Source organism: Miniopterus schreibersii (genome assembly GCF_964146895.1).
Source record: "Miniopterus schreibersii genome assembly, chromosome: 1".
NCBI lineage: Eukaryota > Metazoa > Chordata > Mammalia > Chiroptera > Miniopteridae > Miniopterus > Miniopterus schreibersii.
Window position 1 is genome coordinate 87,461,727 of NC_138101.1, and position 16,067 is coordinate 87,477,793.

The 16,067-nt window shown below is 39.8% G+C and overlaps 1 protein-coding gene across 5 annotated transcripts in view; it reads left to right on the forward strand.

The window, feature by feature from the left end:
• Positions 1-16,067, forward strand: part of RSU1 (Ras suppressor protein 1) — a 170,578-nt gene that overhangs the window by 38,536 nt on the left and 115,975 nt on the right. For all 5 annotated transcript variants that reach the window (XM_081143585.1, XM_081143586.1, XM_081143589.1 and 2 more), the window contains exons 5-7: positions 4,340-4,458; positions 6,380-6,462; positions 6,742-6,856. In XM_081143585.1, the coding sequence (XP_080999711.1) occupies positions 4,340-4,458; positions 6,380-6,462; positions 6,742-6,856 (317 nt within the window). The remainder of the gene's footprint in view (positions 1-4,339; positions 4,459-6,379; positions 6,463-6,741; positions 6,857-16,067) is intronic.

Consider the following 16,067-nt stretch of genomic DNA (forward strand, 5'->3'; position numbering starts at 1 on the left):
CAGATGCGAGAATGACGTGTTTAAAAGCTCAGAGCCCTGCACATTCCAGGCATTGCAGGTTGTTTGGTGTTGCTCAGTGTGAAGTATGAGGGAGGGAATGGTAAGGTCAGAGATAAGAAGAGAAGCATGAATGTCTGCTCTTCATTTAATGAGTATTTCTTGAATTCCCAGCTGTGTACCAGGCTATATTGTAGGTAGTGTCCATCTAGCCTGTATGGGGCATACATCACAATTGGGGAAACAGACTAAATAATAAATCATCAGCAAGGAGTCAGTGTGCTAATAAAGAGCCTTGTGTGTCAAGTAAAGGAGCTCCAGTTTTATCCTGCTGACCACTGAGGAGTTTGCACAGTGGAGTAGTGGCTATGAGATGAGGAAGTCAGATTTTTGTATTAAGGCTTGTGTGGAGGAGAGGCTGCAGGGAGGTATGGCTGGAGGTCAGGAGCCCCTTGAGAATGCTAGATTAATGTTCCTGGTGAACCTGGGCAGTCACATTGGAGGCAGGGGAGGGAATGTGAAAAATACAGAGGAGGTAAAACTAACAAGACAGTTATGGATGAGATGGGATGATACCTAGATATCTGCTGTGGGCAGCTGAAATAGAAATACAGATGGAGACAGGTTCGGAAGACCATGAGCTCAGGATTTGTTTGGCTGGGTTCCAGATGCCTTAGGACAGAGTTGTAAACTTTCCTTTTTTATTGAATGCATCCTAGTCACCTCATTGTTGTCCTGGGAGCTATTTGCATATTTCTGGCTCTCAGTGCTTTATTGATTGTGTAAAGTTTTCTGTATTTAATTATCTAGCTACATAGATGGGGCTGTCAAAGTTTGAACAAAATTCTTAGTTCTCTGGGAAAGAAATTAAGATGGGTTTCAATAAAGGATACTTCTGTCCTCAATGGCATAAAGAATTATACCTATGCAGTTCTGTTTAAGGCAAGATATATAGAGCACTCCTTAGAATAAGCAGCCAAAATGAAAATACACACACTGGAGACACTACAGTAGAGCAGTTAGGCCGTGTGTGTGCATAATCCAAATGGCTCGCTCTACCGAAGCTCCTTTTCAAGTTTTATATGGTATTTATTGTTTATTCCCGTGATTGCAAGACCTGAAAGGATTTTTTAGGTCATCTGAATAAGTAAAGGAAACTTGAGTTATGTTCTTGATTCTTTAAATGTGGCTCACTTTAGAGTTATTTTAAAAAAAATGTAAAGCTATGTAGTTTAATGTTAATAATTATTTCAGGGATAATCTCATTTTGAGAGAACCATGGCCAACTCTTCTGGAATAACTTTCCACTAGTGAGAGGCTAGAACTCATCTCATGAAGAGCTAGGAGTTTTCACTAGGCACAGCACTGAGTGTTCATGGATTTGGATTCTTTATTTTATTTTATTTGCTAAGTATATGAGCAGGTTGCGGTAGAGGTGAGAAAATTCTTGCCTTTAGCCAGGAAGGTTTTATGAAATAGGAGCCCAAGAGGACCTCCAGAGATCTAAATGTTCCAAAAGGGAAGCATTGGTATGGGCATTCCTGTGGCTTTTGAGGAAGAGAAAGAAAAATTTGCTTTTGTAAATTTCTTTGTCACATGCAGGCATTTTCCCATTTCCAGTACTCATTTGGAAAAAGTCCACATGCAAACAAAGAGTTGATGCCACTTGGCATGGTTGAGTCACAACCATGGAATGACTTGAGAGTAAGCTGGTTCGATGCAAATAGAAAAACCACCCTTGATAGCTGAGGCTTCCACAGTGATCTTCTCCTAAGGGCAGCTTGCCTCTTTGGGGCTGAGTCAAAGTTCCTTTCAGACCTCCTTCTGAAAGGTAATTGTAGTTATAGCTATCATTTCTCGAGAACCCATGAGAATTGTGTTAAGTGCTTTACATGTTTTCTCTCTCATCCTCCTGGCAATCCTGCCAGGAAGGTATCACTAGCCTTATTTTCCAGATGAAGAGGAATTGGGTCTCAGAGAAGCTGAACAACTTCTCCAAGGTCATCCAGTGAGCAGGTGCTAGAGCTGAACTTCAGACCTAGATCTGTTCTTTCACTGCCCTATTGTAACCTCTCATGGACACCTTGAGTTGCCAGCACTCTCGGAGGGGGGCCCTGCGGACACATGTCCCACCTGTGTAGATGGAGATGGATGTTAGTGCCCACTGTGGGGGAACCCAGCACATGCCACCCATCATTCTGCCGAGACATAGACTCTTTCTGGTGCTTACGCGTGTGCTGGTGTCGAGAGAACCACCGGTAGTCTCACTGCTTCTTGCATTGTTTGTAGCTGGGGCTGTTGTCAGCACTGCCTCTGGACTTTCTGAGGCATTTCAGTTAGGGCTTCCTTTCTGCCCACCAGGTCAGTGAGCCTACTCCTGTCACTGCTATCAGCTGCACAGGGACACATTGAGGGTATTGGTTTATCACTCAGAGAGAAAGAAAACCTGCAGTTTAGTAGATTCAGGCCCGCTTTATGCTGGAGATGAGATGGGAACTCTCTCTTCAGTGAGGTGCCTCTTGCTTCTAAGGCAGTGATTTTCAACCAGTGTGCCACAAAAATTTTTTAAACATGCAATAACTGATTGTTTAGTCAGGGTCACTGACTAAATTTTCCCTTAGATTGTCAAGTAAAAAAAATGACAACAGCCAACAGAGCAACAGCCTTCCAGTGTGAATGAATAAAAAAAAAAAATTATTGTTTTTATCAGATGCATAATATAATATATTTTTTGATGTGCCGCAGAATTTTACTAATTAGTTTATGTGTGCTGTGAGGTGAAAAAGATTGAAAATCACTGACCTAAGGTACACTTCTGTGCATTTCCCACTATCTAACCTTTCCTTCAGTTTACTCAGATCCTTGCATTGGAGTCTAAGGATTGGGAGTGCCTTGGCCTCCATGAGGTGCTGGTTCCTCTCAGACACCAGTCACCCTCATCAGTTGAGTCAAAAGTCCTTGGTACTTAACCTCTCTCAGCCTGTTTCTTCATCTCAACATTACATAGATGATTATAAGTGCTGTCCTGCTTATATTACACAATAGTTTTGGTGATTGAGGTGAAATACTTGATATAAATGTGACTCACAAATTGTGACTTCATAGAAAATGTCAGTAGTTATCATTACAGCAAATTATCCTGGGGGTTATTTTGTTAAATGTAAAGTTAACCTAGGACTTTTCTACCCATCCAGAGGTGAAGGTCACTCTTTCTTGTGAGGCCTCGGTGGGTGTGGACAGGATTGTAGCTCATAGGAGAAGGATCAGTGTCTAGAATTATTTGTAGTGTCACAGTCCCTCCCACCTTTCAACATCTGCCAGTCTGTATTAGATTCTAAAAAAAAATGATTTTAAAATCAACTTTTAACTATGCGCAAAGGGAACCATGTTAAGAAAAATAGGGTCTTGAAGAAAATGATAAAAGAATAATAGAAAAATAATTTCCCTTACATTTTGTGTGTGTGTGTATGTACACACATGTTTATTTAATTGTGGTAAAATACACATAACATAAAATTTACCATCTTAACTGTTTCAAGTGTATGATTCAGTTTATTGTGCAGCCAATCTCCAGAAGTTTCTCATCATGCAAAACTGAAACTACACTCCTAAAACAACCACCCCCCATTTCTCCTCCCTAAGCCCCTCATAACCACCATTCTAATTGGAGATCATTTCGAATGTTAGAAGTTGCAGAACAAAAGAGTGATTTTTCCCTCCCTCCTTTTGGGAAGAATGAGTGAAATAAAGTCAGGTTGGAAAACTACAAAGCTAACTATGTCTCTTTTGAGGTGTTGTTATTGCTATATTCATAAGGAACTTTTTCTCTAGAGCAAGGACGGGGAACGTCCGGCCTGCAGGCTCTATGCGGCCTGGGAAATCATTTGGTCTGGCCCTGCCAAGGCAACCACCGGCAGGACTCAAAATTCAATAACTCTAGGAGCTTTTTTCATAGCTAATTTTTAAGTTGATAATTTTGTATCACCCTTGAATGATGTTGTAAACATCCAAATGGCCCTTGGCAGAAAAAAAGGTTCCCCACCCCTGCTCTGGAAGGACAGATATCTTGTAATGATTTAATTTTCTGTGTAATATAATGATTGAGCATTGCCATCGGAGAAAATGATAACTAAGACATTTTCAAATGTTTCAGGCCATATAGATTTTTGGACTAAAATTACTAGGCTGGTTAAATAACATAGTGATTATAGAATTATGACCTCTTAAACTTTCAGCCCCTCACACATGGCTCTTAGGCCTGTGACACAGAGGTGATCTGAGTATTTTGTCTAAACATAATGTTTTGTATGTGACATCTTGAATTTTTTCCCCCCACCAACAGCATGAATAGATTAAACACTTTGCCTCGAGGATTTGGCTCTCTCCCAGCTCTTGAGGTCCTTGATTTGACTTACAACAACTTGAATGAAAATTCCCTTCCTGGAAACTTCTTCTACCTGAGTAAGAAACTTTTACTTCTATAAATCTCCTTAAAGTGGTACTTTGCGTTCTAAAAGTGAAATTTATTTGCCAGGGCCCAAACTCCAAGAGAAATTATTGGGCATATATATTTTTTTTCTTTGCAGATCCCTTTTGAATATTTCTCAATACTCAGCAGTATGCGTACTTGATATATAGTTATCTGACACCACAGCACTGAAGTGGACTTAGGAATGTCATATTAACATTCTGATGGAGATTGTGTATCTAAATGAGATACTTAGTTAAGGAGTTTGAATTTCTTTTTTAAGGAACATGCAAAAAAAATGTATATGTGTCCTCCCATGTTGCAGGTAACTTTTTATAGGGTATTTGCCCAAAGATATTCCAATCACTTATTTATAAAAATATCTATCAATAAACAACTGACAGAATTTTTTAAATTTCTAGTCATAATTCTTGTTTTGAGCCTTTTAAAAAGTACTTCTGTTGATGTAGTCTCTTTTGTTGATAGTATACAATTAAACATACTTTATCTTTTCATATGCAAACAGCCTCTTGTTGCAAATCCTCATAAAAATTAGGAAAAAATGGTTTTTACAAGAACTCATGAAATATTTAGGAAAGAGTTGTTTTCCTTCAATGAGTGTTCTGCTTGTCCAAATAGTGACACATACCGCATCCAGAAATACTAAATTTTCTGAGCTAGCCTCTAAAGTTACATTTTTTTACCTTATCTATACTCTCAGACTTTCTCAAGCGTGTGAAAGCAACTCTAAAGTATATTCTTGGGTTGTGGAAGAGATTGTTTTTTGTTACATAAATTAACATACAATTCTGTCGAATTTTAAAACATTCGAATGTAACTGAATACCTGTAAACAACAACAGCAAAAAAACATACATCTCATTAAACTCCTTTTTGGTCAAGGATAAAAAAATTTGTTAAGATTTTAGCCTTTAGCAGTTTGATCATGTTATCGTTGTGTAATATCGTGAACAAATTCCTGATTACTGGTATTCTGCCTAAGTTAGGATTTTCTCTATTTTTAAACTCCATGTCATTCTTTAGCCCCTTTTGTCTTCATTTCTTTTTGTTGCTAAGGCTATAGGAACAAGTAATGATACAGTTGACCCTTGAACACACGGATTTGAACTGTGCAGGTCCACGTATACATAGAATTTTTTCAATAAATACAGTAAATATATTTTCTCTTATGATTTTCTTAATAACATTTTCTTTTCTCTAGCTTACTTTATTGTAAGAATACAGTATATAATACATGTAACATAAGAAATACGTGTTAATCAACTGTGTTTTTCGTAAGGCTTCTGCTCAACAGGAGGCCATTAGTAGTTAAGTTTTGGGGAGTCAAAAGTTATGTGTGGATTTTTGACTGTGTAGGGGTCATTGCCTCTAACCTCCACATTGTTCAGGGTTCAACTGTAATTAGTCTGATTATGGAAACAGTGAACGGTGATTATGGCCTCCACCACTGGAAGGACTTTAATTGTTGATTTATTTTTAACATACTTTACATGAAATAGTCCTTTTGCCCTAAGTACTGATATAAGTGACACAGTGGCTTTCTTTGTTTTGCTTTGGATGCAAATGGAGTAAGAAATGTGAATCGGAAGTAATAGGAGAAAAATAGCTATCTTTTCTGAAAGCGTATTGAAACTTTGTGCCAAAAACCACTGGTGCCCATAGTTGTTAATTGTGTCAGTCCTTTTCGATATAGATGTTTTCCTGAACACACCAGCCCCACAATAAGCCAGTAAATCTAAGTTTGACCTGCTTGTTATTATTGTGAGCCCTAGGTATGTCACAGGCTTTTCACCAAGCCAGGGTTATTAATCAAAGCTGACTCCTTTGTATTGATCGGACCTCAAATGGTTGGGTTCCATGCCACCCTGTTTATATATTGCTGTTTAATTTGCAGCCACCCTGCGTGCACTCTATCTAAGTGACAACGATTTTGAAATCCTGCCGCCAGATATTGGGAAGCTCACAAAGTTGCAGATAGTAAGTAATTTATCTAAATTCTGAGAAAATCAATTCACTTCTGCAGCCCCTGTAGGAGTAGAATCAAGTCAATTTGAGTAGGAGTCGGGTTCGTTTTGCAGGAATAAACCACTACTCTTGATACTGTTTCTTATTCATCTGTAGACCCTTGTAAATAAATTGAAAGGATTGAGGCTTAAAGAAGAGAGGGCATGGAAGAGAACACAGTTTATGTTGAGTGCCTCTTTAAGGGAATTTATGTGAAATTGTTTTGATAACTCCTTATTTTCTTATGTTTAGCTCAGCCTTAGGGATAACGACCTGATCTCGCTGCCTAAGGAAATCGGGGAGCTTACTCAGCTTAAGGAGCTCCACATTCAGGGGAACCGCCTGACCGTTCTGCCCCCAGAACTCGGTAAGCTTGCTGATAAATGAGCTCAGTTTTAGATTTAATTTATACCGATTATCCAAATACAGCAATTCTGAAAAACCCTCTCTTCTCTTGGCAAGTACCCTCCACAGAGGCACCCAGTTTTGATCATTTCTACTAGCGTTTGTCTTTGAGCGGAGTTCGGCTGTGGCTGGTTTGACCTGCCCTGACGCTGTGTTCAGCAGCTGCAGCTGCAGTGTCCAGACAGCTGATGAAAGATGACCTAGCTCAGCTACCTGCACCCTGTGGTGAAAAGTGCCTGGGATTAGTGGTGATGATCTTATCTATGACTCCTCCTTTACTAGCTGGGGATGTGCTTCATGTTTGTAAATGAAACCATCACTCTTATTTTTTTTAATCCCGTATTTTTAAATTTTAATCTCTTGAAAACTTTTGCCAAATAGTGTTTCTTACAGATGTTTGAAAATACCTTTTCCAGCCATGAATTTGGTTCTATCCTGATTCTACTTCCAGTGGGAATTCAAATTGTGTTCTAGCTAGGAATTTCTCAGTCCTGTCCCATTGGCAGCTGAATCTTACTACTCTGTCTCGTCACTTAAGTGGCCCAGAATGGGCTCATGACCTTCTCGGAAATAATGCCCGAAGCTATTCTTCTGTGGCTGAGGCTATGCTGCCTTTCCAGAAAAGGCTCATGAGTTCACTTTGCTTGTGCACACCCTTGGTATCCTCTAATTTCTTCTATACATTGAACTGCATTGTTTCTCAAACTGAGACTATTTGCTTTTCTGCTGCAGAATACCATCATTTAAGAAAAAAAACACATTTAACCCAAAGTTCTTTGAAGAGGAACCTCAGATGAGTCTGGTGATTTTAAAGAGACCAGTTATAAATTAGAATGTAAGCACACTGAGACCAGGGGGTTCTCTATTTGTTCCCCTGTGCCTGCTATGTGCCAAAGGTATATGTCTTGAATGAATGAATGAAGTGAGACCCTCGGATAGACTAGCAAGGTTTTGGGAAGGCTGTGAGCAGACAGAGTCTGACTTCTGTACAGAGCTGTGCTGTTTAGCTTGGAAGCCATGAGCCACATTTCAGGTGCGCAATAGCCACGTGTGGAAAACGCAGGTAGAGAACATTTCCATCAGCACAGGGAGTTCTGTTGGGCAGTCCTGGTCTAAAGGGAAAGCATTCACATGATTCCATGGAACATATGCAAAGTTTTATGCCCACTCTTCCCATCTCCTTTAGCCCTTTGTCAGTGTAAAAGGTCTAGAGAGAGTTGTGCTGCTTTTAAGGGCAGAGGAGTAACTCAACACCTTCCCTTCTCTGAGTTACAAGCAGTCCAGTCTCACTTTAGGAGCAGGCTACAGGATCAAGAAAATGGCTTTGCAAACCTTTTAAGGCAGAAAGTTTCTTGTCAAAAGAAAGATTCTTTATAGTGGTTGGTAACCATAGGTGTTAGTGTTAATAATACCAGGCGAGCTTTTGCACAACAAATACCTGCTCCCTCCCAACCTACCGAATCAGAATTTCCCTGCAGGAGACTAGTTCTTGTCTAAGTTGTTAAAGCTCACTTTGTGCATCCTTGGTTAATGTAATTAGGAGAAATGAAAAAGAAGTGTATTTTGTTTTATCTTAATTCGTCAAGCAGTGAGGCAATGTAGGGCATTAATCAGTGATTTCTATCAGATAATTTGTTAGAAAAAATCTAGTTGAACCTATACATACCTATGTATTTGTATCTTAAAATCTTACTTGTATTGCTTATCCTATTTAAATACTGCATGTTATCATATTTGTCTAACATTTCTTTTAAGCTTTCTCATAACACCTTATATATTTTTTGTTCAGCAGTAGAATTAAGGAGAAAGTCTTGAAATAACGATTTTTTTGTGTAAGCCATATCTAGAAAAGTTTAATCTTAACATCTGCCTGGTGGCAGTTTTCCCTAATTGCAGGAAAACACTTAGCTGGAAATAAATGATAAACCCCTGGGAGTTTCTGTTACTAATCTAAACTCAAGATAAAGACAGATGTATTATTTATTTTTAAACACTGATTCTTTTTAAAAAGTCAAGTATAATAGACAATGATATAATAATAGCCAGTATGCATTAAGGCCTGTGTGCCAAGGCACAATTATAAGTGCTTTCCCTGTGCTCTCTCCTGTAATTGTCATAAGCAGAGTAAGCTGCCTTTTTAGAGATGAGGAAACAGAGGCTTGGAGAGGGTAGGTGACATGTTCCTAGATACTCAGTTAGTGAGTCACAGAAGTGATATTTAAGCCCTGACAGGCTGTCCTCCAGGTCCACGTTCCTAACTACTGTGGTGTCCGCCTTCCTGTTTGTGCCAGTGGAAGGATTCCTAGAAAGTGGTTTCCAAGTGTGAACAAGATGCAGCACTGGCTCACTTCCCCAGGCAGTGGCAGGAGGACAGATGACACTATATGGCCAGTTGCATGGCCTGCTTGGCTGGTGTGTGAGCAGCAGGGCAAGAGTAACATTTTGCAAAATGCGGATGAGATACCTCTAGGAAACAAATTGCTATTTCCTTGTTCCATTCCAAGCCATTTGCATTGTTGCCGTGGCTCTTCCCCCAGTAAACACCTAGCCACAGCAGGAGTGTCTCTGTGTGCTGGATACACAAGGAGCTCACGTGGCTAAGGACCAACGTGAGGGCCCGATGTACTTGCAGCTTGTTATATCTGTTCCAGCAGCATCCACTGGATGTAGGTTTGTTCTGTTTGCATTTTAAAGTGTGGGTAATGGTCTCTTCCCTGTATATTTATTTTTTACATATCTGAAAAGCAAGATAAATGCTCTTGAGATTTCTGTGAAATTTCCTTTAAAAATAAGTTCGAAGCTATTAACTAGAAACATTGTTGGTAAGAGTACTTGGGCCAAGCAAGGGAATCCAGTTGAGCATGCAGGGACACAGCAAAATAGTCAGGGGCTGGAATGGAGCTTTAATATGTAATTGTATTACTTTCCTTTTGTTGTGCATGCTTTAACCATTATTCCTGATTCCTACACAAGAACTCACTTGATTTTATGTTAGTCCAGTTTATCCATAGAATATTAGATGTAAATTGGGTCTGTCTTTTACCCATCCATTTATTCATTCATTCAAACATTTACTGAGCTCCTACTTTAGGCCAGGTCTTGTCTCCAAGGAATTTCCTTTTCTAGTAAAGTAAAATTGACATATTCAACAGCTGTATTGAGTCCTGGCTTCATGTTTTATTTTCTGGGGATACAACAAGAGATAAAACACCCCTCAGGTGGATCAATAGCACATCAGATTATGAGAAGTGCTCTAGGAAGAAAAATTAGCGTGGAAGGGAGTGTCCAAATTGGGGACCCGGGGGGTGCACTATTACAGGGTCAGCAGAGAAAGCCTCACTCATAAGGTGGTGTCTTTTAAGCAGAGACCTAAAGGAGGAAGAGAACTTCTCTGGCAGAGGGAGCAGCAAGTGACAAGGACTGAGATGGGCTTGTGTGTTGAGGAATAACAGCAAGACTAGTGTAGCTGGAACAGAGTGAGCGAAGGGGAGATTTGGAAGAGACAAGCTTAGCTAGAAAGTGGAGAATATATTCCCGGGGAACTTGTGGGCATTGTAAGGTCTTTGGCTTTTACTTGGGGTGAGATGGTGTAGGAGGGTGAATAATGGCCCCCCAAAGATGCCCTCATCTTAATCACATGGGGTTATGTTCCCTTGCATGGAAAAAGGACTTTACAGATGTGATTTAGAATCTTGAGATAGGGAGATTATTCTGCATTACCCAGGTAGTAAGCCCACTATAGTCATAGGTTTCTTAAAAGAGGGAAGCAGGAGGGTAAGAGAGAGTTAAGTAGTAGATGTGATGACAGAGTCACGAGGTTGGAGTCATGCGTGGAAGGGGCCATGAGCCAAGAAATGCAGGAGGCTTCCAGAAGCTGAAGAAGCCAAGAGAATGGATTTTCCCTTGAAGCCTCCAGAAGGAATGCCGCCCCTCTATATTTATCCAGCTAGTAGTAATGGTCAGATTCTGGGTCTGTCCCCAAGGCAGAACTAACAGAAATTGGTGATGATTTAGATGAGGGGTGTAAGAGCGAGGATTTACTGTGAGGTCTTGGACCTGGGGAACTAAAAGGGTGGGGAAGATAATAGGAAGGGTAGATTAGGAGATGGGGAGAGGAGAGGAGTTAGTCATGGGCAGACTTGGGGTGTCCTAAGTCTGAGATGCCTTTTGGACTGTTAATCAAGAAGGCAACTGTAAGTTAGAATCTGGAGTTCATAGGAGAGATCTGGGCTGCAGAGATAACTTTGGGCATTATCAGCAAAATGTAATGCCACAGATTGGATAAGATGCCTCCGATGTGACCATAGAGGTTGGAGGAGTGATCCGTGTAGCACTGTGCTTTCTTAACACTGAAGCTAGAAGGATCGGGTACCTTTATGGGTCAGGCTGGATCCCAGGCAAGCATCTGTGGCCAGGTCAAGGGCTGTGGCTTCCCCTGGGTGGGCCCACGATGGCTTCAGTGCTAGTGTTGTGGGATGCTTGTGCTTCATAGGAAGACTGTTTTTCCCAGCATGTGTAGTTAATTGTGCCAGCAAAGGAGTGAAATAGACACAACTGACATCTCCTGAGCCTGCCTAAATCCAGTCTCTTTTGAGACCAGTATTTTCAGCTCACACCTAGTCTTGTCCTCTGAAAAAGTGACTAACTGAGGTTTCACCCACTTTTAATTAGTAGAATGGAGAAAAGGCCTGCATTGGTAGGGCAGGAAGGAAAGGCAGACATCCCTCCTAGCCTCAGAATAGATGAGGCCCCAGAATAAACAGCCTAATGGTGATTTCAGAGCTGGTAGCTCTGAGCAATTCTCTGCTCCACTTTTGCATTTTCTTACTCACTCATGAGATAGTTGTCCTATGAGCTGAAAATGTGAAATGTATATTTTTACCTGGTCTCTTCCCTAAGTTCTCCAGGGTTCAGTTACTTGTTCTGGATGGAATCATTGCTAGTTTTGTGGCTTCTGCACAGTCACGGGAACTCTTCTGTAGATATATGCTGTTGGAGAAGGAAGTTGCATGTGTCAGCTAGGCATGCAGTGAAGCAAGTGTTTTAGGTATCAGAACCTTATCTATACGAGTTGGAGCGGTCTATGGGAGGGATGTATGCAATGTCACATACACCTGGGGCCAGTGGCTTAGTGTCCTACTCATTGTACCAGTTGTCAGTGGTAGCTTTTATTACAGAAATATAAGCATATGTGTTCTTTTTAACATGCTTTCAAGGGTGGAAGGAAACAACTATTAATAATATTCAGAGAGTAAATGATGTCATGACTTGAGAATTTCCCTCCAGGTGTATTTTGTGGAATGAACAGAATTAAGAAAGAGTAGATACGCCATTCTAAAATTCTTCGTATTATACTTCGTAATCCTTTTCTTTATGGTTGTTGAGAAGCTAAAGAAAAATACTTTCTTCTTGGTGGTGAGCAAGAAGGAAATGCAGTATTCTGTTTTTGGTCATCAAGTTTCTGATTTTAAATCTCTTTTTGTCTCTTGTGTTATTGTCACTCTGTCAACTAATTCCCAGTTTTCTTATCTAGATGTTTAACCATATTTTAATGTGTACAGTAGATTGCAGAGGTTTGACTCCTCATCACTAGGCTTGGGTTCAAATATTACTCGTTATCCTAGGTTCATGCTCTGTGACTGTGGATAAGTTATTTTACCTTCTATGCCTCTTGTAGAATGAGGGTAGTACTAGCTCCTATTTTGTAGGATTAAAAGAATAATCTACATAAAGAACTTTGCCTCATGCCAGGATTAAATAAAAATGCTCAGTAAATATTAAGTAAATGAGCATGCACACGGGTGCCTGTGTGTGCGTATGTATATGTATGTACATACACACAAGATTTTTATGCTATTAGGATGTATTTAGAGGCTGGTTTTCTGAAACTCCTGGGCTCTTCTGTAACAGTCTAAGCCTGGAGGTTGCCCCAAGTCCCACCCTTTTGACAGGAAAAAAACTCAGTTAGTTGCTGAGCACCTGGTAAGAAAGAATGACCTAGAAGGTACAAAGGCCAAAGTCTCCGTCACACACTGGGATTGGTCAGTTTATCACAGATAAAAGAAGCTGTGAATTAGCTCCTTTTGTAAAAGCTAAGAAGACTCATTGGAGGTGTCAGAAGAGATACGCATGGGAAGAGAGGGGCAAGAAGAGAGGGAAGGAAGGTCAGATGGGGAGCAGCCCCATATGGTGAATGCTCAGGGCGGACATGAGGTCCCGTAAGAAGGATTTCACTGCCATCCTTTCAATCCCATTATCATAATTTTAATGATATGCTTAATTTCACATATGATTTTCCAAGTCTATGCTTTTTTGGTGAGATTTATATTGAGGCTAGGAGCAGATCAGCTGGTTCTTCTACCTAGAAAGTTCTGTGGTTACCTTTTGATTGGACCGTTGGTTGCTTGCCTCATTGATTCATTCATGAATTCATTTAGTGATTCACTTCTTTACTTTTTGACATCCTTTGTGTGACCATGCACTTGTCCCTAAGTATGGAATATGTCATGCTTGCACTAACTGATTAGACTCACTTATTAACCCCATGCTGAGATCTGTGCAAGTGGCAGCTTTGTTTCCAGTTGTTTAATTTGTCACTGTCTTATGTTAACTTTTGTGACAATGCTCATTTCATTGACAGTTATTTTCTTCTCCCAGAATTTCTCATGATAATCACTGTTCTGAACTAATTGTTTTCATTTTTTAATATAACTGATGTGTGCATACACTATAGTCCTTTTGTCATTTGTCTACATATTAGCAGTTTGTTTCATGTTTAAAGCATACTATATAAGTCCATTTTTTTAAATCTTATTTTGTTATAAATTAAAACCACTAAGGATTCAGGGTATGACGTCTGACTGTTCTGGAGTTAGGCAAGTTTAGTCACCACCTGAAATCTCTTAAGTCTTAAGAAAAAAATGCAATGATAGTTATTAACCATCTCCAGAATAATCAGGCACCAAAGGCATAAGAAGTTAAAAAAAGGTTTTTATCTAGATTCTCAATTTTGGACAATTGCTATAACCCAGGGCTTATTTATTTATTCATTTATTTATAAATTTTGTTTTTTAATTACAGTTTACATTTAATATTATTTTGTATTAATTTCAGGTTTACAGCACCAAGGCATCTTTATATTGTTATCAAAATTGGTTTTCTCTGCCTAAGTCCAGTTACTTGTGAAAGGTAGAGTTGGATCATGGCCTGTCTAATTAGGTTGAGAAGTGGAAGTACTGAATTGGCCATCTTTTCTACTTCTCTTCTCCTTGGTTTTGTTGATGTGTCCACCTTAGACTTGTGAATGAAGTCAGGACGTGGGGCAGCATAGTTAAATGCAGTATGTGGCATCCGTCTGCCTGGGTGACAATCCTTTCTCCACATATTACAAGATGGATGACCTACAGCAAGTCACTTGCCCGCATGTTAATCACTGGCCATAGCCAATAGAAGCTGGCCTTGTTACAACTGGGGTACAATTTCTAGGTCACCAGAACCTCACCTGAGTCACTTTGATTATGATTCCTGGGAAAATGAAAATGAAGAAATTACTTAACAGGGTTATACAGTGTTCTGTATATTTTGTTTTTATTTAAAAATCAATTTTTAATATATAAAAATATGTCATGATATCCTCTTATTCACTGGACAATTGTAGGATTTATAAATTTCAGTTTGGAGTGCTGCTGGCCATGTCTAAATATTGGTGCACAAGTTTAAATTGTACAATAAACATAGTCTTGTTTCAAACTCTCTTCTAGCAAATTCCAAGAATGTCCACTGGAGACTTTTAGTATAGTCCCCTTCCTCACATTATTGTTCCTTTTGCTCCTCTTACTGCATTAGTTTCACTGGCCCCTGTGCACATTTGAATTTGCAAACCCTGATTTTATTTTTGGACCCAGTCTTCTAATGTGGGAATCTCCCACCAGCAGGAATCCCATGACCAGCTGGCAGGAAGCATTGGGTGCATGTTTGCTCCCTAGCAATTGCTCTCACTGTTTCTCACCTCATTGTTGTTTTGGTAATACTCTGAGTCTCTGTCTCTGCCCTTTAGAAGTAGGGACTGATTCTGGCTGAGGTGCACCTATCTGAGCCTTCAGAGAAAGCTGCCATCAGGCCTGGGGGTGGCTGAGGCATCTAGCACTAGGGGTTGTGATCAGCAGGGAGAGGTAGGTGCAGGTCCTCTGAGAGGAGCCAGGGAGAAGGAGGAGAGAAGAGGCAGGAGGTTCCTGCAGTGGGAGCCAGGAAGTGACAGCACCTATTTGTATATTTGTATTGTTTATGGGTTGAAAGTTTTATGATTTTGTTTTTATTATTTTAGTTTTCCTGTGTTGATCTGAAGAAGCCAAAAAGATATAACAGGAAAAGGCTAATGAGCACATAAATTGTCCCATTGAGCATTTTATATTTACCTTCTCACTTCACTCTCAACAGCTGTGGGAGTGTGGGGGCTTTTCTCTCCATTTTATGTGGAGGGGGGACCATGAGGCTCTGAGAGGTTTGCTAACCTGCCGAGGTTCCGTGACTAGTTAGACTAGGACCTAGAGTGTAGAGCTGGAGCCACAATCTGTGGTAATTGTACCAGGTTAACCACAGGTGGGACCATTTGCTGTTTTTGCTTTGTGCTAGGACAAAGTAAAATACAAATTAGTCTATATAAAGAAATAGCATTTTATGGGAAAAAGACTCTCTGGATTAGATATTAATGAAGATACAGATTCCCAAGACATAACTGTCAGTCTGTGAAATGGTTGCCAAGGGCTATAATATGTTAGATTAAGAGAGCAGGAAGTGGTAAGTACTTTATGGGATTATAAAATCTTCTATTTGTACAAAATTGAATTTGTCAATTGATCACAAACATGTTTGAAGTTACTTTTAAACTAGATAGAATTATAGTAAGTACCTCAGGTTGTACACAAAAGATTATAATTTACAAAATAGTTTTATAGACTTTATCTCAGTTCTCTCAATGTGGGGAAGGAGAGTTCTTTGGCTACTTTTTAAAGATGGCAAAACCAAAGTGTTTAGGGAGATTGTGACTTGCCCAAAGCCACAGTCTTGACATGGCTTGTTATTTTCAGAATCAATTTTCAGTTTAGATCTTTTGATTTCAAAAATATTTTTCCCAATAGGATATCCATAAATGTATCAATACTGAGCCAATAAAA